The sequence below is a fragment of the Miniopterus schreibersii genome (genome assembly GCF_964146895.1).
Source record: "Miniopterus schreibersii genome assembly, chromosome: 13".
Lineage (NCBI taxonomy): Eukaryota > Metazoa > Chordata > Mammalia > Chiroptera > Miniopteridae > Miniopterus > Miniopterus schreibersii.
The window spans coordinates 20339357-20362000 of record NC_138113.1 but is presented as its reverse complement, the minus strand read 5'-3'; the positions used below and the strand labels follow the sequence as shown (position 1 = coordinate 20362000).

Sequence of the window (22644 nt, the reverse complement as noted above, 5' to 3'; positions counted from 1 at the left end):
CCGCGGACCGCGCGCCTGCGGGGCCTGCGGGCCGGGCGCGTCCTGGGAGACGGCGTGTGCGTTTGGTTTAACTGGTTCCTAATATTCAAATCAAGAGGTCTCATAAAGGTAAAGTTTTTAAAAAAATAAAAATAAAATCAAGAGGGCTCATAAAAGCATCTGGATACTATTTCTTTTTAAAAAAACAAAACAAAATGTAAACACTAAAGGCTGAATTACGACTATCTTTTATTTTTATTTTTTAGTCTGTATAATTTTTTTAAATTATATTTTACTACTGCAAAATAAAGGCAAATATAATCCAGGCTGGGTTTTTTTTGTTTAATTTAGTTTAAATTAATTACACAAGGGGAAACTGATTTATTAACAAATAACTTTTAAAAGAACATATATCATTGGATATTGGGACAAATGTACATTGAAATGTATGAAAGTTAATGACTCATTGTAGCAACAAAAATAGAAAAACTTTTCCTAAATGAATGTTTGGAATTTATGCTTTTTAAAATAAAAATAAAAAATGGTTTTTATTACTTCATGTTTTTGTGTCTAAATGATGGGATAAAACAGAAGGGTTCAGGCTGCTATATGCAAGCACAGTTTAGCAAATAACATGAAGTGGGTATGGCTGGTCTTGATCCCTAATAATGAAAGGCTGAATTGGACATAATGGTCACTGCATTTTCTCCCTTTGACTTTGGTTTGTGACATACAAGAGACATCAGGATGAGCCAGATAAACATTTCGATCAGCTGGATGCAATTTGCACATCTAGTGGATAAAGATCATCCTGAGCCAAATTTATAGAATCTTCATTGTATGGTCTTTACTTCAGTAAACTTTTTATGTTTTATATTTTTAACCAGTATAAAGAGACTCCCAAAGTGATCTTATCTTAATGGGCCAAGAGGTTGTCTAAATATTATTTTAATTATAATTTTTCTAAATAGAAATTTAAAAGATGTCACTACCATCTGTAACAATGCATACCACCTTGAATGCCTTTCAGAACCCCTGGGAATTGGCAGCATCTAAGATGCCTTCCTATCTTACTGGTCTATGTCCCACAGCACATGTGGGGAAGCGACCCTTTATTTTTCCTCAGGAAGAGAGATGTGCAGGTCCCCAGGGCCTAGCTCCAGGGAAGCGTGATGCAGATCTGAATCACACATAAGAGTGAAACGGTGATAATTCGGGGAAGTGCAGATTTTTCATTCTCCATTGAAGCTTACGTGAAGACTTGGTGAGAGCCTATCAGATGAGAAGAACATTTAAAAGGTTGGTAACACCAGTGTTCTTAAGAATGTGCAGAAAAGGACACGTTCAGTTTTATTTTGTTTTGAAGACAGTTTAGCAGAATCTGTCTACAGGATCTAACAGTTCTGCTTCTAGGAATTTTTCCTTTAGAAACACTCATACATGTGAACAAATAAACATTTCATCAAACCTAAGATGCCCTAAACTGTAACATGTACCATTAGGGGGAAAAACCCACCACTTTAACTATGATATTGTGCTTTCCTATCACTTAGGCTTTTTATTTTATACTTATTAAAAGACTTGATTGTATATATTTTTTAAAATCATATTACTTTTGAGAACTACTGTTTTCTGTTCAGTTTTTCAGCCCCTTTATTTCTTCCACTTACAAATCGGCCAACACTTCGACGAGGAAAGAAAGCAGCTCAGGGTGTTCTGCTCACCTCGTCGAATTTCTCTTCTCCCTGAAACCTTGGCCCCTCAACCCCGGGACTGCCTTAGTAGCCCTTTGTTGCCTTACTAGCTCTTTGTTGCTTTCAAACAGGTGTGTGTGCTTATGTACGCGCACTTGAGTATTTACTGTATTTCTAGCTGCTATCGGTGGTCAGAGTTTGATAGACACTGAATTGTCAAGAGCCAGTGTCACCACATAATTTATCCTCCAAACAGAGACATTTCTGAGAGCGAAGGGGGCACTGCTAACAACACTGGGTCACCGAGCATGCCTGTGCCTGTCTTGGACAACCAGGAACACGTGGCCACCCTAACCACAGTCCCCTTGGTACTGCTGTAAATACAGAAAACAAAAATAGGAAGGATTCCCTGTTAATTTGGGGGGAAGGGCTGTAGAAATTGTCATTTATTGAATAACAATTATATACTGTGCTAAGTATTTTACGTTCATTTTCTCATTTTAATTCTCATGACAACCCTATGAGGTAGATATTATCATCATTGATAAATAAGAAAACCGGCTCAGAAAAATTAGGTCACTTGCCCAAGGTCATACAGCTAGTCAGGGATGGGATTTGTTGTTGCTGAAAGCCTATGTTTTTTTATTATACTCATCTCGGTCAGCTTTGGGGGAAAGGCAGTGTCACTGCCCAGCTCTGCGAAGAGCACCTGGGAGTGGAGGTTGCTGGCCACCCTCGGCGCTGGGAGGGATGCACTGAAGCAGACTTGATGTTGGTTCTTTCCTCTTGGCATTTCCCATGGTTGACCGGCTCGGGCCATTTGCGCACCACTGAGCACTGACGGCTGCTGGCTTGGAGCGCCTTAGAACATAGATGGAGTGTGCGTGGTACCAACTCAGTGCCTCTCGGCTCCGAAGACACTCTTCTCTGCCCTGCTCTGTGACCTTGTCGGCCAGTGCCACGTGAGGACTTGTCAGTGGAAGGTGCTAGAGGAACTCCAGAGGCTAATCTTCCTAGTTCCAGAGCTTGCTTCTGGCTCCTACAGCACAGCTGCCAGTTAGCGGCTTCCCAATGAGATTTTTGCCATCACCCAACACACAGTTGCCTGCAGCACCTCCACAAACTCCTCTGCCATCCTGTGGGCCACCACCACACCCTCACCAATGAGTGCTGGCAGAAGAGAGGGCCATTTCCAAGTTTATTCCTTCGTGGGTTTTCTTAGTCATCTCTGGAGCTAGTGGCTGCTCCCTATATATGTCATTTATTCCTTAGAGTTCTATGTATCCCTTTTAGTAGTTAATTCTCGTTTGCTGATTAACAGTTCTTTATATTGCGTGCTCCCTGTTCAAATGACTGGTGTGGTTTCTGCATCCTGACTGGATCCTGGCTGATGCATTAATTATTTCTTTCACTTCTCATTTGAGAACAAAATCTTTCTTTTCTTTTTTAATATATCTTTATTGATTTCAGAGAGGAAGTGAGAGGGAGAGAGAGAGGTGAAAATCAATGATGAGAGAGTCATTGACCGAGCCCTCAACCCAGGCATGTGCCCTGACCTGGAATCGAACACGCCATCTCCTGGATCCTAGGTCAGTGCTCAACCGCTGAGCCACGCTCTGCCAGGCAAGAACAAAATCTTTCAAACCAAATGGAGAACATAGTGGTAGGTAGGTAAAAATAACACATTCTACACTGTTTACCATGTGCTTGGCACTGTTCTAAGAACTTTATACCTTTTTAACTAATCCTCATGCCAACCCTGTGAAGTAAAGTGACATTATTATTTCCTTTTACAGATTAGGAAACTGAGGCACAGTGAGGTGACCTAAGTAAGTGGTAGAGCTGGGATTCAAATACAGATTGTGTGACTTAAGGGTCCATGCCCTCAACACTACAACCTGGGGATGTGCCCTGACAGAAATCAATACCTGGTCAGGGTGCATGTGGGAGGCAACCGATCAATGTTTCTCCTCCTTCTCCCTTCCTCTCTCTCTAAAATCAGTTAAAAAATAATAATAATAATTTTCTCCATCCCCTCTCCCCTTGGCCCCTGGTAACCACTATTCTCCTTTCTGTCTCTATAAATTGACTATTGTAGGTACCTCATATAAGTGGAATCATACAATATCTGTTCTTTTGTGTCTGACTTGTATCAGTTATATTGTTTTCAAGGTTTATTCATGCTAGAGCTTGTGTCAAATTTTCATTTCTTTTCAAGACTGAGCAGTGTTCTATTGTATGTGTACACTACATTTTATCCGTCAGTCAGTGGACACTTAAGTCACTTCACCTTTTGGGTATTGTGAATAGTTGTGCTGCTATGAATGTGGGTGTACAAATATCTGTTCAAGTTCCTGCTTTCACTTCTCTTGGATATATACTCAGAAGTAAAATTGCTGGGTCCTATAGTAATTCTGTTTCATTTTTTGAGGAAACACCACACTGTTCTTCATAGAAGCTATGCCATTTTTATATCCCCATCAGGAAAGCCTCCACATCTTCGCCAACACTTGTTTTATGTTTGGGAGTTTTTTAATAATAGTTATCCTAATGGGTGTGGAATAGTATCTCATTGTGGTTCTGATTTGCATTTTCCTAATAATTTGTGATATTGAGCCTCTTTTCATGTGCTTATTGGCTGTTTGTATATCTTCTTTGGAGAAGTGTCTATTCAAATCCTTATCCCATTTTTAAATTAGTTTGTTTGGGCTTTTAATATATTCTGGATATTAATCCCTTATTAACTATATAATTTCCAAGTATTTCCCCCCATTTTGTGGGTTGCCTTTTCACATTCTTGATTGTGTCCTTTGATGCACAAAAGTTTTTTAATTTTGATAGATTCTATGTTTTGTTTTATAGGAAACTGCCAGACCCTTATTTCCAAAGTAGTTGTGCCATTTTATACTGCCACCAGCAATATTGAGTGTTCCAGTTGCTGTACATCTTTGTCAACACTTGGTGTTGTCAGTCTTTCTAATTTTAGCCATTCTACTGAGTGCATAATAGTATCTCATTGTAGATTTAATTCACACCTAATGGAGTTGAGCATTGACTATTTGTATATCTTTGTGAAATATTTGCTCAAATCTTTAATCCACTGTTTTGTTGGTGTGGGTTTTTTGTGGGGTTTTTTCAGTTTGTTTTATCATTTTTTGGTTTTTATTATATTTATTATTAAATTGAAGGGTTGGCTGATATTTCTCAGTTTCCTTATCTTTAGGTACCAGGTATGAATTCCTCCATGACACCTGGGCTACAATAAATGCCAAGCTCAGCCACTGTCCACAGTGCCTGAACTCATAAAAGCCCACTATGCCCACTCCCACTTAAGGCATGTGTGATCCATGCCAGGAAGGATGAGGGGGAGGCTATGGGATGCTGGGGTTTAAGGAGTTGGGCAGTAGGGAGTGTCTAGCAGTGTGATTTCAAGGGGGGTAGGTAGCATTCAGTGGCCCTGGCAAAAAGGTGAAAGAGGACCCTTGAGATGCAGAATATCTCCATGGGAGGAAGGAGGGAGGAAAGGGAGGGGGAAGAGCCCTCACTGCCCTGGAGCCAGAGAAAATGGAAATGGAGCAGATACATCAGCTACACTGAAAGCTCATAATAGAGCTGAACTATTAATGTCTCCCCAAGATCCTTCCACCTGTGACGTGACAGGAAGACATAAACTTCCTGTTCTGTTTGCAGAGAGTCCGGAAACGCTGACAGTAACCACAGTGCCAGTGGAGGTCTTTCTCCTCAGATGTCCTACCCTGCCCTGTCCAGCAGGATCTTAGCTGAGGTTGCAGGCTCCCTCTCAGGACCAACAGCCGCCTGTGATCACATTCGAGAGGCAGTATATTGGAGGGTCAACCACTTTTATTATTTCATGTCCCAGTCTTAGAACATAACCCTCCCTGAGTTGCAAATCACAACCATAAACGAATCTCATAACATATAAAATCTCATAAGCTTATAAAAGTGTATTAGTCAGGAGACAGAAACCATGCCAGTTATTTAGCAAAGAGAATGTAATACAGAGAACTGTTAACTAGGCTTAAACTCAACCAGGTAACTGAAAAATGAAAAAAGGGAGAAGTCTTCTGCAGTATCACAGAAGTAGCAACTGTAAGCAGCAGCTGCCACCTCCCACGCCTTAGGCTCAGGGAACCGGAGCAGAACTGAATGACTGAAACTTGGGAGTGGGAGGAGGACTTCCGCGGAATTGGAACTCAGGCCGCTGAGGGCACGCCAGCTTCTGCTATTAGTATCTCTGCTGAGGTCACTTTAAAGCTGATTCTTCAAGAACAAGAACTGGGAAAACTGCAAATTGGATTTAGAAACCGCTAAGGGAAAGAACCAACGCGATGAGCCCCGGAGCCGCAGGCAGACAGGAAGCAATCAGGAGGAGCAAGTTCCTTCCTCCTCCCCTGTCCCCACAGGCCCCCCAATTCCCTCCGTTTTGCAGGGCCCTGTAGAACCAGCTGGCAGCGTAAGTGGAGTTTGCAGAATGCCAGCCCCTGCATCACGATACAGAGCACAGAAAGTGAGTTTGGAGCTGAGGGACAGTAACTTTATAACTGGCACAAAGGGCTTAGTATCCTACAGAAGGCAGTCACCCTGCAGGCAAACAGGAATGTTTTAATAACCCGCCCATCCTCTATTCACCCAGAAGTCTGAGAGTTACCTTCGGAACAGACCAGACCAAATGTCCAAGCATCTGCCATATAGACTTTCATTTTGTTACTTCTTTGGTGGCTCTAGCTCAGTGGTTCCCAAGCTTGTTTCTAAGAATTGCTGCATACTGTACTTTATAAGTGATACAAAGAATTTTCTAGTTTGATTTTAACTATATGGAACTTCTGTTTTCCTAACTTTAGAACCAAATGCCTAGCTCCCCAACACTGCCATACACTGCAGCCCCATTGGAGTTGATCCGGGCAGAACCCGAAGAAGAAACACCATGGCACCGTGGGAAAGCGCAGGCCTCCGTGTCAGCTTGGCACAGGTGGTTTATATTCTCAGGCCTCTGCTTCCCAGTTGTGAACCTTTGGGGGCACCGGCTAACCCCCTGAGTTTCATTTTCAGTTTCCTAATCTGTAAATGGGAATTAAATGAGAGAGCCTCTGGTGATTAGCACATGACCTGCCATGTAGTCATCAGTCGGTATGTGGTAACCAGAGAGGGTGTCACTGCTGACGCTGTTGCAGCTAGTTAGGCGCCCTACACCACACCCAGGGAGAACGTGCTCCCCAGTGAGTGCCTGAAGAGGGAATTGGCTAAGGAAAGTAGCAATAAGTAGGAACAGGTCCAAATGCCAAGAGTTTCTCAACAGTTTCCAGTGAGTTCCCAGAGAAGTGAGTACGGGAGTGCTGGGGCCAAAAGGACAGACAACCGCGAACCTGAGTGAGGATACGGAGAAGTCAGGACCTTCGCCTACTGCCAGGGGTGGGGGGAGAGAGAAATGGTGCAGCCGCTTTGGGAAGCAGTCTGACAGTTTTTTGAAATGTTAAACACCAAATCCAACAAATAGATATAAATATGAAGTAAATAAATACACAAGTACACTAAAACACAGGAAGAGGAAGTCTCAATAGGCCTGGAACTGAACCTGCAAGGAGTGACTAAAAGAAGGCAAAATTATACGCAAGACGGAAATCTCAGCCCACGATGAGCAGAGGAGCCAAGAGAGTCCAGGGTACTGGGAGCAGGCACGGGGTGCTTCAGACCCAAGGGGGATGAGGGTGTGGGAGGGGACCCGAACCGCAGCTAGGGTAGGGAGCTGGGGCACGAAGCAGGAGCAGGCAGTACCCGGGGTGCCTGGGGTCGCAGGAGAAACGGGGTGCCCAGGCCCGGCTGCTGAGATAGCCTGCTTGGCGGCAGGGCCTGCCTTGCCCCACTCGGAAAATAACACGCAGTGCAACTCTTGCCTCTTCCCCTCAGTGGGCCGTGCGAAGAGCGTCAGCCATGAAGATGAGTTTGCACAAGGATCGTTAGGCGTCCCAGCGAAACCCGCATCATCGGACACAGGCCGGGCCTTTCCCGGCCCGGGGCTGGGTGAGACCAGCGCCAGGTTCAGCCAGCGGCGCGCGGCGGCGTGTGCCCTGCGGCCAGGCCCGCGCGTCCTCCTGCCCGAAGTCAGTGCCCGGGCGCTGGGGGTGCCTGGCCCAGGGGGCGCGGGGCCGCGGCCCTTCCCCCACGCCGCCCACCCGGCCGGCTGCCCCGGTGACCGAGTGGGCGCGTCTCGCGCGCGGGGCCGGGCTGCCCCGGTGACCGAGTGGGCGCGTCTCGCGCGCGGGGCCGGGCTGCCCCGGTGACCGAGTGGGCGCGTCTCGCGCGCGGGGCCGGGCTGCCCCGGTGACCGAGTGGGCGCGTCTCGCGCGTGGGGCCGGGCTGCCCCCCGGGTGATGAGTGGGCGCGTCTCGCGCGCGGGGCCCGGCTGCCCCGGTGACCGAGTGGGCGCGTCTCGCGCGCGGGGCCCGGCTGCCCCGGTGACCGAGTGGGCGCGTCTCGCGCGTGGGGCCGGGCTGCCCCCCGGGTGATGAGTGGGCGCGTCTCGCGCGTGGGGCCGGGCTGCCCCCCGGGTGACGAGTGGGTGCGTCTCGCGCTGTGGCAGGAGCGCGGGCCCGTCTGCCCCCGGCCCGGACCCCAGGGCCGGGTCCCCACCCGTGAGGCTCCCCACGGAGGCGCCCTCGGCCCACGCCCCTCGGGCACGGACGGCGCGGGCCTCCCCGGAGGATGCGGTGCGGGGACCGCGCCCCGCCGCCCGCCCGCAGGGCCCCGCACCGCTCCCGGGCGAGCCAAGGGCCGGGGCCGGGCGCTCGGCGCCGCGGGCTCTGGCTGACCGGTCGCCGTGACGACGCGGGGCAGCGTGTAGCCCTCGGGGGATTTCCAGCCCCCAGAGGAGGAACTGAGGCCTCGACCCGGCGCCGCGCCCTTGGGACCTGCTCGCCACCTGCTCCCGCCACGGTGTCGGGGCCTCCTGGGCGCAGGCGGGGAGCCGGGGACGGGGACGAGGGGCCGGGGTGGGCTGGGCCCCGGTCCCCGCGGCGCTCAGGTCCCACCGCGGGGGCGCGGGGCGCGGGGCGCGGCGGGCGGGGCCGGGGCCAGGCCGAGAGCCGGGGCTCTTGGGCCGCCGGGGGTTCCCACCCACTGCCCCTGGGTGCCCGGGGGTTGCCCCGCCCTCCGCCCGCGGATGCTGATTAACCAGGCGGCCGGCGGGCGCGGGCTGAGCCGCCCCGACGGCGGACCGAGCGGCGCGGCGGGAGGCATGGCGCGGCCGGTGCGCGTGCGGACCTGGGTGCGGGAGAACCGGGCCTCCTTCCTGCCCCCCGTGTGCAACAAGCTGCTGTGAGTGCCGGGCTCGCCCCCCCCCCGCCCGCGGCCCGGAGCCGGCAGCCCGGGGCCGCGGTCCCCGCGTCTCAGGGCAGAGCGTGGGCTGCTCGGCCCACCGCCCTTGTCTGCTCCCCTTTCTGGCGGAGACCGCGACCTTGACGTCTGAGGACGGCCGGCGAACTGGGCGAGGGCAGGCGCAGAGGGCAGGCGGCAGCTTCCCCTCCAGGGCTGAGACTCCTCTCCGCCCCCGGGGACCCTCGGAAGTTTGAGCCCAGGCCTGGGGACAGGCCAGCATGCACCCAGCCCTGTCCAGGAGGCCACGGGAAGAGGGTGGAGGACCAGCCACTCTGGGGGGTGATGTCCCGCTCTTCCTAGGTCCCCTCTGTGCCGGTGGGCGCGCCCTCCCCAGCCACCTCTGCCCATAGCACCCAACAGGGCTGGTGGTGGTCCAGCCCGTCTTTCTCCAGCAGGCCTCTCAGGCCCTCCCCTGAGGCCCCTTCACCTCCCTCCCCTTCCCCGGGCTCCCCAGCTCCAGGCTCACAATCCCATGTTTGTTGTGTCCACAGAACATCTCCAACAGGGTGACCCCTCGAAGCACACAGTTACAATCACTAATCCTTTGACAAGCGCTTTACGCCATCTCATTTAATTCTCACAGTAGCCCCAGGAGGTGGGATTTTAATAGGCAACTTTCCCAATGTCAGGGAGCTAGTGTGGGACAGGGCCCTGACGCAAGCCCATGGAGGACTTTGACTCTAACAGGCAGCACCTCCCCAAAGCCTCATCACCCTCACTGCTCCCCCTCTTCGTCCAATGTCCAGTCTCACTCTCAGTCCTCCAGTTTCTCCCCTAATGGCGTCTCATATCCATCTGCTTCTCTCCAGCCCTCGGGCCACTGCTCTGGTTCCACTCTTGTCACCTCCAGCCTGGAAAGTGCAGGCTGCCCTGCCTCCAGGTCCCCCCACCCAGCCCTGCAGCGCTGCCCCAATATTAGTAACCACAAAACGCGGGCCCTCCCTTTAGTCACTCAGCAGATGTTCACTGAGCACCTGCCACCTCCCAGGCACTGTTCTGGACACTAGACATACAGCAGGGAACCAACTGACAAAAGTCCCTTCCTCAGGGAACTGACATTCCAGTGGGAGGAGGCAGCCACTAAATATAATCAAACCAGGTGGGGGCCCAGGCAGACCTGGTGGCCACAGGGCAGAGGAGGGCCGTGGCTTTCCCCGTGTTGGAGAGGGCTGTGAGGGAAACTCCGCTCCCAGCCTCTTCTGGTTCCTGGTGGCTTGGTGGTGATCTGCACGTCTTGGCTTCTGTCGCATCACCCCCCTCTCTGCCCTCATCTCATATGGAGCTCTCTTGTGTGTCTGTGTCTAACTCTCCCTTACTGTAAGGACTTCAGTCATAGTGGATGAGGTGTCCATCCTACTCCAGTACAACCGCATCATAGCTTAACTAACTCATCTGTGACCCTATTTCCAAATTGGGTTACATTCTGAAGGACTAGGGATTAGGACTCCAACATATGAATTTGGGGCAGGGGGTGGGGAGGGGACATATGAAGCTGCTGGAAGCTTTTGAGCAGAGTGACATGATCTGGCTTAGGCACGCTGACTGATGGGTTGAAAGAGTTCTCAAGGGCGCATTCAAGAACTTTCCATATGTACCTAGATCGGCAATTTTCAACTGGTGTGCCGCAAGAATTTTTAAAACATGCAATACCTGACTATTTAGTCAGGGGCACTGACCTCTTTTCCCTTAGACTGTCACATAAAAACATGACAACAGCCAACACAACAGCCGTCCAGTGTGACTGAATCAAAATTCTACCTCCTGTCTTCTCCTGTGAGCTGGTGCAGCACCTTTTCCCTCTCCTCCACTGCAGGCATCAGGAGCAGCTCAAAGTCATGTTCATCGGGGGCCCCAACATCAGGAAGGACTACCACATCGAGGAGGGTGAGGAGGTAGGCCTGCAGACTGCCCCCCCCGACCCAGCCCTGAGGCAAGGGGACACTTCCCAAGCCAGGACCAGAGTCTATGGACAGGAGATGGGGCGGTCAGATGGCTGATGGGTGAAGGGGGCTTAACCAAAATCACAGGGCAACACCGCTGCCTGGAAGGTATGGGCGTCCAGTGACACCTTTGACAGCTCCAGCCTCAGAAAGAGCCCACCTTCTGCGGATATGAGAGGCTCTGGCAGTTGGCATCCCCCCGCCCAGACACAGGGGCTGTCCATGCTCCAGGTGGGATGCCTTGGCCCTTCCCTCCAAGCCTGAGTATGCAAGATTGGCCTCCAAAACGAGACCCAAATACTGAGAGGGACCTGGGCGCTCTACTGTGGCCCCAGGTGCCAAGTTCTCCGGGAAGAGTTGGGGCTGGGAGGCCCCTCCTTATCTAGAGGGAGCCAAACACATCAGTTGCTAGTGGGAGGGGGGCAGGTAGAAGGGGGAATTTGCAATTTGCAGTGACTACCCTTTTGTACCTTGAATTTTGGACTGTGTTTCTGTGCTGCCTTCCCCAAAGTAAATAAACAACAGTAAAAAGTTAAGAGAAAAAGAGACGCCCCCTTAAGGAGGGACATAGATGGGTTCCTGGTTATCAGAAGCTCTGGTGGCAAAGGATCACTATGGGGCCCCCTAATTATCATTCCGGGGGGGCCTGGCCCTGGGGTTTGAGGTCCAGAGTCCAGCTCAGTCTCCAGCTTTCACCCCCACTGCTGGTAACTCAGCCGTAGCTGGGGGCTGGAGAGAGCACAGGAGAACCAGTCATGGGACAAATATTTGCTGAGCACCTAATGTGGGGGGCAGGAGGGTGAGGATCAGGGCCAGCAGGGAGCAGCCATGGAGCAGAGCTGGCCAAGCCCTCACCTCTCACACTTACAGGGCCCACCCCTCCCCCGGTCACCCCTCCTCATACCACACCTCACTGGAGACCATTTTCCTCTGCAGAAGAAAACAGCAGGAAAATCCAACACTGCAGGGAGAAGACGGGATTGGGCTGGGAATGGCCATGGCAGGGGAGATGAGGTCTCTCCTCCCTGCCTGAGTGAGCCTCAGGCCCCCCATCTTGTCTTCCAGAGGCTTCCACTCAGTCAGTCCTGGTCTCAGTGCCCACTTCTCTGTCTCCCTCCCTTCTGGCCCCCTGCCACCTCTGCACCATACCCCACCTTGGGGCCTCCACTTTGGGACCCAGGCCAAGCCCGGACTTAGCGGGGAGGCTGACAGATGAGGAGGACTGGCCTGGGCAGGTGTTCCTGCTCTGGAGGGATATTCAGGTGGCCTGGAGGAGTTTGGTTACAGGTGGGTTTGTAACGGCTTGGTCCCACGCTGAGGCACGGGAGAGTACCAGCCGAAGACCCTGGGAGGGTCAGCATCCTCTCTGTCCCTGCCTGTCCTCACCCAGCTGGAGCCTGGGGAGACTCCAGGCTATGATGCAGGAGCGACCCCAGCCTCAGGGTCCAGGCTCCTTCCCGGTGAGAGCAAGGGAGTCACTGAGCCAAACTCCTTCTTGCTGAGCTCAGGCCTCAGCAACAACCGTTCAGGAGCCCAGGCTCACCCACCACTCATATTCCACTTACCCCGGTCCTCCCCTTCAGGCACAGGGGCAAGGAGGCCTGGGCTGGGACTCAGCCAGCCTGGGTGGGAGTCTGACTCTCCCTAACCATGTGATCTTGGACAGGTCACATCGCCATCACCTCCCTGAGCCTGTTACCTTGTGGCCGACGGGGACACTGCCCCTGCCTGGTGGAGGGAGGGATTCGCTGTATGTACAGTATATGCCTAGAGCCAGGCACAGTAGGTGCTTAATATGCATCGGTTCTCTGCCCCTCGAGCCCGGCTCGCCCATTCTGCCTGTAAGACCTTTCCAGGCACCAGAAGTCTGATTCAGTTCAATATCTGCCCACAGGGACGGTTAATCCTCTAGCCTACACCAGGCCCCAAACATCATTTACTTCCAAATGGAGCATAATTCCTTTTGGATTGCCCATGGCTGCTTGGGATTTTCTGCCCTTCTGCTTCTGCACCTCTGCTCCAGGCCAGGCCTGTCCCTCATCACAAGGCAGCCTCTGGGCAGCGAGACAAGACTGAGGAAAATTCCACCTCCTTTCTATGTTTTTTTTTGATGGCTGCTAATACCTTTTACCTGCTTGCACAGGGTGAATCTGGCCCAGATCATCACTCCAGACCCCTACTCTGCCCCAGCTTTCCCTGATATTTGCAGGGCCTAAGGGCTATGGCCCCTCCCTAGGACTTTCTGGGCCCTTCTTTCCTCTTCCCCCACCATATAACACCCCCCGCCCCCCCACACACACACACACTCACACGGGCTGCCTCCCAGCTGGGGGGTGGATTGGACAGGAGTCGCAGAATTTCTCCCTAAGAAACCCTGGGAGGTTTTTTCTTATTTGTTTTAAATAACTTGCATGGGTTATTTTTAATAATAAAAGTAAATATTGCTTATTGTAAAAAAAATAGGAAATATAAAAAAACAAGTGCATACCTCATTCATAATCCCACCATTCAGGGAATCCCACCACTGGGAGCACTGCCTGCGTCTACACATGTATGGGTACATAATTAGGATCCTGCTGGGTGTAATTTTGAATCTTGCTTTAACATGATAACTTTAGCATTTCCCATTTTCCCGCCTTATTAACAGTTATTCAAAAATAGTTTTCTGAGTTTTCTAAAATGTTTAATGATTTTTGTTTTAGGAAGAGGAAGGGGGCATGTTGATGAAACATGGGTCGGTTGCCTCCTGTACGCTCCAGACAGGGGCTTGAACCTGAGACCTGAGTATGTGCCCTGACCAGGAATTGGGGACATTTCCTGTTGTAATAGTGACATTTCCTGTTTTTACTGTCAACATTATTTCGCTGTTCCCGCCATCGGTGGAGGTCTGTGGGTGCTGACTCTGCAGTGGGTATATGGTATGCCGCGTCCCAGGCCGACTTCATAGCAACATTCTGGGTAGACACTGTCATTTTATAGATTAGGAAACGGAGGCACGGGAAGGTTAACTGACCTGACCAAGGGCCCATGGTGACCTGGATGAGCTGCGGGCTGGTGACGATGGAATCTATGCTTTAACTACCATGAGCTGCGATGACACGGCCATGCATGCACAACAGGAGCTGGTGCATCTCTCATTCACTACAACCACCTTCCTGGAGATGTAGTCACTAGCTCAAGAGTGTAAGGGGGCACTGTCCTGGTTCGTCCTGGGTTTTGTTGGTTTCAGCACTGAAGGTCCTACATCCAAAGAAACCTCTCTGGCCACTCTACAGGGTTGTTAGCTGTAAAGGTTCTTCCTGCCCATTGCCAAATGTCCTTGAGAGGGGTTTGTCAACTTGTCCCTTATTGGCAGTCTGTACAGCCACATTTCTCTAGTTTCCCTGAGTTCAGCTTGATTTCTCTTAGTAGATGCTGCAGCAAGGACCTCTGTCTCCTCTAATTTCTTACATGATAATAATAATTATTATTAATAATAATACCCCTTTAGCCCTGGCTGGTGTTGCTCATGGTGAGAGCATCGGCCCGCTTGCCGAAGTGTCGCTGGTTCGATTCCTGGTCAAGGGCAAGTGCCTCGGTACCAGGGGTGCGTGCAAGAGGCAACCAATCGATATGTCTCTCTCACATCGATGTTTCTCTTTCTCTCCTTCCCTCCTTCCCTCCTTTCCACTCTAAAAATTCAAAAGGAAAAATACCCTTGGGTGAGGATTTATGTCTTTACATAAAAATAAATAACACCCCTTCAACTATTTGGCTGAGTCCTTTAACAACTGTGCAGTGTGACTGTAGAGAGAAAATGCATCTGCCTCCTTTTCCCAGCTCCATGGGATGAACTGGGTAAACACATTAACTAGGGACTTAGGATGGAATAGGGAAAATGGAGTAGGGGACCCCCACCCCAGGGCGCTAGCAGGAGGTGAGCACTCCCACCCCCCACAACCTCCAACCCACTCCCACTGAGTCCACCGTTTACACTGCCAACCTCCTGAGGTATCGACAGGCATAGCCCTGCCCTGTGCCGGGCGTCACCGTGGCCTGAGGAGCCAGCACAGGCTCCAGAGCCACATGCAGGCTCTGCTTCAAACCGCAGCTCCAGGACCAACTGTAACCTTGGCCCAGTTGCTTTACTCCCTGAGCCTGGGTCTTCTTTTTCCTTTTCTGCATAATGGGGCCAGTAATAGCTTTGGAGGTTGTTGTAGAGATTTCTGATCATTCCAGGAAAGTGCTTGCACAGCCCCTGGGACACAGTAAGTGGGCGGTTCTCCTTACCTGGCTGAAGGACCATTGAATTCTCCAGTGAGCATCTCAGCCAGCCTCCTGCCCCAAGCCACACACAAGCTGTTGTGTCCTGGGTACTTTGGTCATCACTTGCATGTCAAGATGTGATCCTTGTGTGTCTGTGGCACATGTCAGGGGAGACTGGGGCCTCAGGGCAGGAATGACAGCTGCTTATAAACGGAGGACTTCAGGAACTTTCTCAGGGTTCCCAGTTAGAAATGAGGCCAAGGACCTGGAAGGAGTGGGGAGGGTTCAAGCCTGTCTGCTATCCGGTCCCACAGGTGTTTTACCAGCTGCAGGGTGACATGGTTCTCCAAGTCCTGGAGCGAGGGAAACGCCGGGATGTGGTCATTCGTCAGGGAGAGGTGAGGCTGGGCCCAGGGGTGAGAGGTGAAGGGCCACTAAAACAGGAGCCTGTCGGGTCCACTGATCCTGGCTTTGGTCAGGGTCTGTCCTCCTGCCTTTTCCTGCCCTCCTGCCCACCGGACCTGCCCCAACCCCATCCTCGGGCACCCCCTCCTCTGGGCTGCCTCATCCTCAGCACAGCCCGGCATTTCCTCCTGTTCACTGGTAAAGGCTGGTCAGAGAGCTGGGCTGGGCTGGACCCTGTGGGTCAGCTGGGAGGCCCCAGATGCCGTAGGCACTGAGGTCTCCGTGGGGGACTGCAGCCTTGCTGACACCTTGTCCCCACCACTGCAGATATTCCTCCTGCCCGCTGGCGTCCCCCACTCTCCACAGAGGTTTGCCAACACCGTGGGACTGGTGATTGAGCGGAGGAGGCTGAAAACTGAGCTGGATGGGCTCAGGTAAATGGGGTCTGAGGCAGAGATGGGGGGGAGGGATAGGCAAGCAGCTGGGAAAGGATCCGAGATAGACACAAGAAAGCACTCCCCGGCCATTGAGCAGGAATGGGGAGGAATGGATCCTGTATTTGCCGGTTGGGGGGCGAGGTTAGGGTAGGTGGTGGGATGGGTTTGATGATGGAGCCGCTGGGATATTCTCTGTGACCTCTGGCTGGGGTGAGCGCCTGTGATTTCTGCACCGTGGTCTGCTGGGGGGTGGGGTGGATCCAAGTCAGACGGCCTGGCTCAGGGCAGCTCAGAACACTGCGGCTTCTCCAGCCTCTGCCCCCAGAGGTTAGCCAGGCTCAGCCAGGGCACTCCTCTGCCGCTCCCCTGCCCCGCTCAGTCCACAGCCAGCACTAACATTTGTATGGCCCTTGCTGTGGGCCAGGGCCAGCCTCAGCGCTTTATGTGTAGTTATTCATTTAATTCTCACAATGATCCTATGGGGCAGGTACCGTTATCACCTGTACTTTCCAGGTGAAGAGACCGGGCCCAGGGAAGTTGAGTTTGTTAGAAAGTGGCAGAGCTGGCGTGACAGAGGAATACAAAGGGCCGGGATAGTCAGGACGGGGTGGGAGTCAGCACCAGGGGGACAAGCACAGTGCAGAGCCGGGCACTGTTGCCAGAGCTGAGTTCCAGTTTGGTTCCAATCACCCAATTATTAGCCTCCAAAAGGAGGGTGCAACCTGTGGCTCAGGGGACGCAGATTTTTACAAAAGCTAAACTACTTTTTGTACGTTTTAACTAAGAAAATTAAAAATTCCCAGCCAGTTACTAACATTTGTTATAATGGACATTTTTAAAATCCTTTCCTTTTTTTTTAATTACCAAAGTCACACACATGCATTCTTGGAATCCAGAAAAGTACAAGAAAGCATGAACAAAGTTAAAATTACCCGTCAGGGAAAGGGTGACGGTTATGGTATGTGATGGTATCTCAAAAAAATAAAAATAAAACAAACAATAATAAAGAGAACGCACAAATAAATCCCACCAATTAACCCTAACAAAGCACTGAAGTTTCCATCTTGTCTTTTTCCTGTGCGTACCTGCACCTTCCAATGTCGCAGCCTTATTGCAAGCATGGGTTTGAGCTTTGTGTTTTTTTATATGAGTATTTCTTATACTATTAAATTCTTTTTTAAAAACACCATATTAAGGACTGCATACTAATCTACTGCATACTAATAGTCTGTTGTAGAAGCAGATGCCTGGCCTGAAACTCTAAAAGAAATTTTCCCCTTGGGGCTTTATCTAGGGAGTCTTTAGCGATGGAGAGGACCGTTTCCTCAATAACATTTTTACAGCAAATTCAATAACAGATTTCATCTGGCTGCCTTGACCTTTAATAAAAGCCAGGGACTCAACATTAAAATTCACTCTGAAGGCAATTTCTGGATGACATCACGGTCCACTTATGAAGCTTGGTGGTGGCCAGTTCCACCCCAGGATAGAACTTGGGGTGCCGGGTGGGGTGGATGCGCTGTCTGTAAGCAGGACCACTTCCCTTTTGGGGAGGAGCTGAAGAACAGGCGGAGCTGGCCTGGCCCTGGGAGCTGAGCCTGGGTGGGCTTCAGGGAGTCCCTTAGAGGCTACACGTACATGCATATGGACCTTCCTCCCGGGAAGAGGCCCAGGACTTTGCTCCAGTTCTCAAAGGCACCCATGGCCCTGGAAGCAGAAGGCTCCCTCGTCTGGGGGGCATCTTCCACGTGTTGGTTCCTTAAGGCTCCATGTGCTCTGACCTAGAGCTCCAGCAGGCAGACAGGGCATCCGGCCACAGCCCCTGGAGGCAGGCTCAGCCTCGGCTTCTGTTTCAGGATAAATGAAGATGCTTGTCATTGATGTCTCTACACTTCTAAGTCTCTCTCTAGTCTGTCCTGCCTCTGCCACTCACGGGCTGTGTAATCCCTGCTGAACGGCCCAGCTGCTCTGAGCCTCTGAGTTCGACCCTCTCCGTAAATCGTCAGGTTTCGGGAACCAGGAAGAGCTATGGGAATGGAGTGGGTCACAGCCCTCTCGCTTTGGGGCTCATGCTGCTGCTGGGAGAGCCGGCTGTGGCCACTAGGTTGTGCTAACAGGGTGAAGCAGGCAGCCAGCTCTGCGGAGCCAGCCAGGCCCAGGGGTCCACACGCAGAGCTGGGCCAGGGAGGCTTCCCTGAGGCTGCGGAGGTGGGGAACTGGTTGCCCATCCTTTGCTCTGGCAGGTACTACGTAGGAGACACCACGGATGTCCTATTTGAGAAGTGGTTCTACTGCGAGGACCTCGGCACACAGCTGGCCCCCATCATCCAGGAGTGAGGCCCACCCCAGCCCCGGCCCCTCATTCTTCTGAGGCCCTGCGCTCTGGCTGGGGAGAGAGGCCCATCTGAAAAGTGCTCCGCGGAGCACCTGCCAGCCTGGAGCCATTGGGTTTAGGGAGGAAGTTTTCCTCTCCCAGGGTGGGAGGCCTGGGCTGGAAACCCCCCTGGGGAGGGAAGGAGGCTGCTCCACGGGGCTGGGAGGGAGCAGATGGCAGAATGAGTCATATGAGGGCCCCAAAAGTATGTGTGGGCTCCTGCGCCCGAGAGTGAGAGTGTGTGTGTCTCACTGACCTCTCAGTTGGGAACACTGGCCCCTCTTCCTCCTCCCCGTATGTCCTGCAGGTTCTTCAGCTCTGAGCAGCACAGAACAGGAAAGCCCATCCCTGGTGAGGCCACAGGAACTGACTTCTCCCCCCCACCCCCTTCCCTCCTTTCCCAGAGTAGGATGGGGCTCTGCCCAGGGCACTAGGGAGTCCCCTTTTGAGTACTTTGCCCAGTACTCAAGGTACAGGAAGATGGCACCAAATAGTACCCCCCATATGGCTGATGGGTCCCCTTGGGCTGGATACAGAGCCCATTCATGCAATGGAGAGCTGGGGCCCCTGGGAACTGGGTCTGTGGGGTCAGGGAGGGCTGGGCCAGAGGACACTGACCACAGCTGGGCCATGGGTGCAGACCAGCTGCGCAAGGAAACGCCGTTCCCCCTGAGCACGCGATCCGTCATGGAGCCCGTGGCCCTGGAGGCCTGGCTGGCTGGCCACCGCAGGGAGCTACAGGGGGGCACACCCCTCAGCCTGTTTGGGGACACCTATGAGACCCAGGTAATACAGCGCTGCGCCACCCTGGGATTCTACTCAGCAGCCCGGGAAGTGGGAACTACACACACACACACACACAGGCCTTCCTGTTTCTTCCCTGACTCAGAAAATGATGGCTCTGCTAGAGCGGAGGTTGGTGGAGGCTATGTGGTCCCAAGCAATCTTTCATTGCCTTCAGAGCAGGGCGTTGCCTCATCCAGTGATAGGTTTCTAGGGTCTGAGGTTATCCCCCTGCTAGGAACTCCTGAGCCTTTGGCCAGTCACAACCTTGGGAGTTGGAAGGAAGAGAGGTGTTTGGGGTAAGGGGTGGGTGGAAAGGTACATTCATTCAACATTTATTAAGTGTCTATTATGTTTCAGGCTTTGGTAAGAAAATAAGATAGAATCATGGCCTCAAAGAGTTTATGGTCTGGTAAATGGACAGGTTCATCAGTTACCACAATCATGTGACATTACTTGGTAGAAAAGCATTCAGCAGCTATAGGAGGGTAAAGGAGGGACCCACACTGGGATGGAAGTCAGGGAAGGCTTCCTGGAGGATGTGCCATGTAAGCTGCATTTTAAAGTGAACATAGGCATTTGCAAAAGGAAGACAGGGTGGAAGAGAAAGCATCCTGGGTGAGGGAGAAGCATGAGCAAAGGCCTGGAAGCTTGAACAGGTTGGCACTGCAAAGCGGCTGAGGTTGGCAAAAGCCAGGGCGGGGAGTGGGGGCACCAGGCATGACGCTGGAAGGCCAGAGTAGCAGGCAGTGCCAGATCCTGGCCGGTCTCCTGGGGTAGGAGGTTCGACTTATCCTGGAAACAACAGAGCTTCACCCAGGCATTGACACAGGGGCATGAGGAGGCCAGAGTGGTGTTTTAGAAAGATCACTGTACCGGTGTGGGGTGGGATCAGGAGGGCAAGCATGGATGCAGGGAGGCCCGCTGGAAGGCTCGTGCTCGCTGGTGCTTTACAATTTGCTACTGGCACATCCTTGCAGCTTGAATTAGACAACCCCCGGAGGGATGCTCACTGCACACGGACCTGCCCCTAGCTTAGCAGGGCTGCGAGAGCAGGCGCATACGCAAAGCCCCGCCAGCCACCCCGGCAACGCCATGCAGCGCTGAGCCAGCGCGTGGCCCTGCCGTCCGCCTCTCCCACCCTTCCTTCCACCTGCTTCAGCTCATGCCGACAAACACCTACTGAGTCCCCCTCTCGGCCAGCCCAGCGGGAGTATGGCCTGCACTGCAGCTGCGAGCCCGAGGCTGATGCAGATCACAGAGGCTCAGCCTCCCTCATTCCTGCTCCTTAAGCCAGAATTCCAGTCAGGGAGATGGGCACCCCTTGGGGAACTGCGTGTGGGCTACGTGGGTCTGCACGTGCGCCCCTGCAGGGATGCCTTCCTGTGGGTCAGCAGTCGCCGTGACATGCTACAGAGGGACCAGGTGTACATGTGCGCATGGAGGGCGGGCACGTGTGATCCCAAGCGGCAGGTGGGAAGCGCCAGTCATGGAGGCAGCAGGGAGGCCTGCAGCCTGGGCAGCCTTCTCTCCAGGTCCTGGTCTTTGCATCACACAGGGAAAGAGGCTGCACTGCAGGCTCCACCCGTGGCCCACACAGGCTTGGTGTCGGGGGCCAGGTCTAAGGCTATCTCCTTTGGGGGCGGCAAGCACCAAGAAGATGTGTGTCACTTCCTACCAGGTGATCGTCCACGGACAAGGCAGCAGCAAGGGCCCGGGGCAGGATGTGGACCTGTGGCTGTGGCAGCTGGCAAGTGGGGCCCGCAGGAGGGGGTGGCACAACCTCAGGCTGCTCCTGGGCCGTGGGCTCCCAGGGCCTCCTCGCCGGGCAGACTCAGGACTCTCGGACAGGTGCTGAGGCCTGGGAGCCTGCATTTGATTCCCCTGCTCCTCTCCCTCAGGAGGGCTCCTCCACGGTGACCATGGGGGGACAGCGCCTGAGCCTGACCCCTGACGAAAGCCTCCTGGTGCCAGCCGGGACTGAGTGAGTCCACCGGGAGGCCTTTCCCGGCTGTGGGACTGCCCTCCTTTCCCTGGGGTCCTTAGGGCCCAGCCTTGCCTGACCCCTCCCTGCCCACCTGTGTCTCCACAGGTACACCTGGGAGCGAGCGCAAGGCTCTGTGGCCCTGGCTGTGACCCAGGACCCTGCCCGCAAGAAGCCCCTGGGGTGACTGTCTTGCTGTGGGCCAGAACAGCCACAGAATGTGCCACAGTGCCCCCCCGGCCCACCACTACCCTCCCAGCCCCACTGCTTCTAGGTGTGTCACTGCTGGGTGACTCCGCACCCCGCTGGGCTCTGGACATCACTGGCATCCATCCCCCTCCCTTCCCCTCATCCCAGACTCTCCCCTCCTCCTCTACCAGCCCTCAGCCCACCGCCTCGCACTGTTCTGCCAGGTGCTCCGTCCCAGGCCGGGCTGCCTCTCCATCCGTCTGTCCCCACAGGCTCAGTTCACCTCTTGTCTGCCACCAAGAAGGCCCCAATAAAGACTTCCTGGTGGACCAGCACCCGTGGCCTGCACGGACTCAGGCCGTGGTCAGTGGCTGACTCCATGTCTTTCTGTAACTGTGTTGCCTGCAGTGTCCGGGCACCGGGTGACTGTGGATGTGTGGAGAGTCTATTAGGGGGCGTCCCTCCATGTAGAAGGGCTCTCATCACTGCATGTGGCCCAATCCACACAGGCTCCTGTGGCTGTCCTGGGGCACAGCTGGTGTCGTCTCTCTGCCTCTTTCCCACGTATTCTTTTCACATAAATTTTAAAAATAGCATCTGTTAGGTCACTCCCCCCCCCCCAATAACAGGAGTGATTTCTGCTAATTGTAGAAAACATAGAAGTACCTAACAACGCAAAATCCCCCACCCAGAGGTAACCAGTCTTAATACAGGAAGACTGTGATGAGCCCCGTGAGGAGCTTGGCACTGGGGGAGGGGCATCTGCCGAATGCCCTGCTCCCCCCTGCGGTATACTAGTGCCCTGTCCAAAGACTCAGATGGCTCCTGGGCCTGCTCTGGGGTCCGCAGTGCTGGGAGCCCCAGAAGCAGCAGTGGGTAGAAATGACACGCGAACCTTCTGCCGGGAGATCTGGGCTCTGTATCCTGGGACTTCGATGAGAAGTCGATGAGGGGTCCAAGTGGGGGTAACTGAAGCTGCATCTGGATGGAATATGCCCCTGGTGAGAGTCAGAGCTTCCTCTGGAAAACTTGGGGTCTGAACCCTGCCTTCTCCACCCCGTCCGGCGGCTCACCGCTTTGACACACTCCACCGAAGAGCAGAGAAGAGCCCGACTTTGCAGAAGGGGCTTCTGGCCCTGAGGGATATCAGGACCTTAACTCACCTCTCTACTCCTAATCGCCTTCCTCTCCTGGAAGAAAGGAAAAAAACACACCACCAGCC

The 22644-nt window shown here is 53.1% G+C and overlaps 1 protein-coding gene across 2 annotated transcripts; it reads left to right on the top strand.

The window, feature by feature from the left end:
- Positions 1-8853: 8853 nt before the first annotated feature.
- On the top strand, positions 8854-21815 carry HAAO (3-hydroxyanthranilate 3,4-dioxygenase). Of its 2 annotated transcripts, XM_081155871.1 has the most exons (10): positions 8854-9005; positions 10879-10957; positions 15565-15648; positions 15983-16089; positions 18336-18425; positions 18774-18817; positions 19107-19252; positions 20931-20999; positions 21151-21233; positions 21342-21815. In XM_081155871.1, exons 1-10 carry the CDS (start codon positions 8926-8928, stop codon positions 21418-21420), a joined length of 861 nt encoding a protein of 286 aa, XP_081011997.1. In that variant the 5' UTR covers positions 8854-8925; the 3' UTR covers positions 21421-21815. The 2 variants fall into 2 exon arrangements, with proteins under 2 accessions (XP_081011997.1, XP_081011998.1); XM_081155872.1 differs by lacking the exon at positions 15565-15648 and having other exon boundaries at positions 8860-9005.
- The last annotated feature ends 829 nt before the right edge of the window (positions 21816-22644 follow it).

Excerpts from the sequence above, each read along its gene's own strand:
- HAAO (XM_081155871.1), top strand. The coding sequence starts at position 8,926 with ATGGCGCGGCCGGTGCGCGTGCGGACCTGGGTGCGGGAGAACCGGGCC. Across the intron at positions 18,818-19,106 it reads AACAGGAAAGCCCATCCCTG|ACCAGCTGCGCAAGGAAACG; the intron begins GTGAGGCCACAG and ends CCATGGGTGCAG. Across the intron at positions 21,000-21,150 it reads ACCTGTGGCTGTGGCAGCTG|GAGGGCTCCTCCACGGTGAC; the intron begins GCAAGTGGGGCC and ends CCTCTCCCTCAG.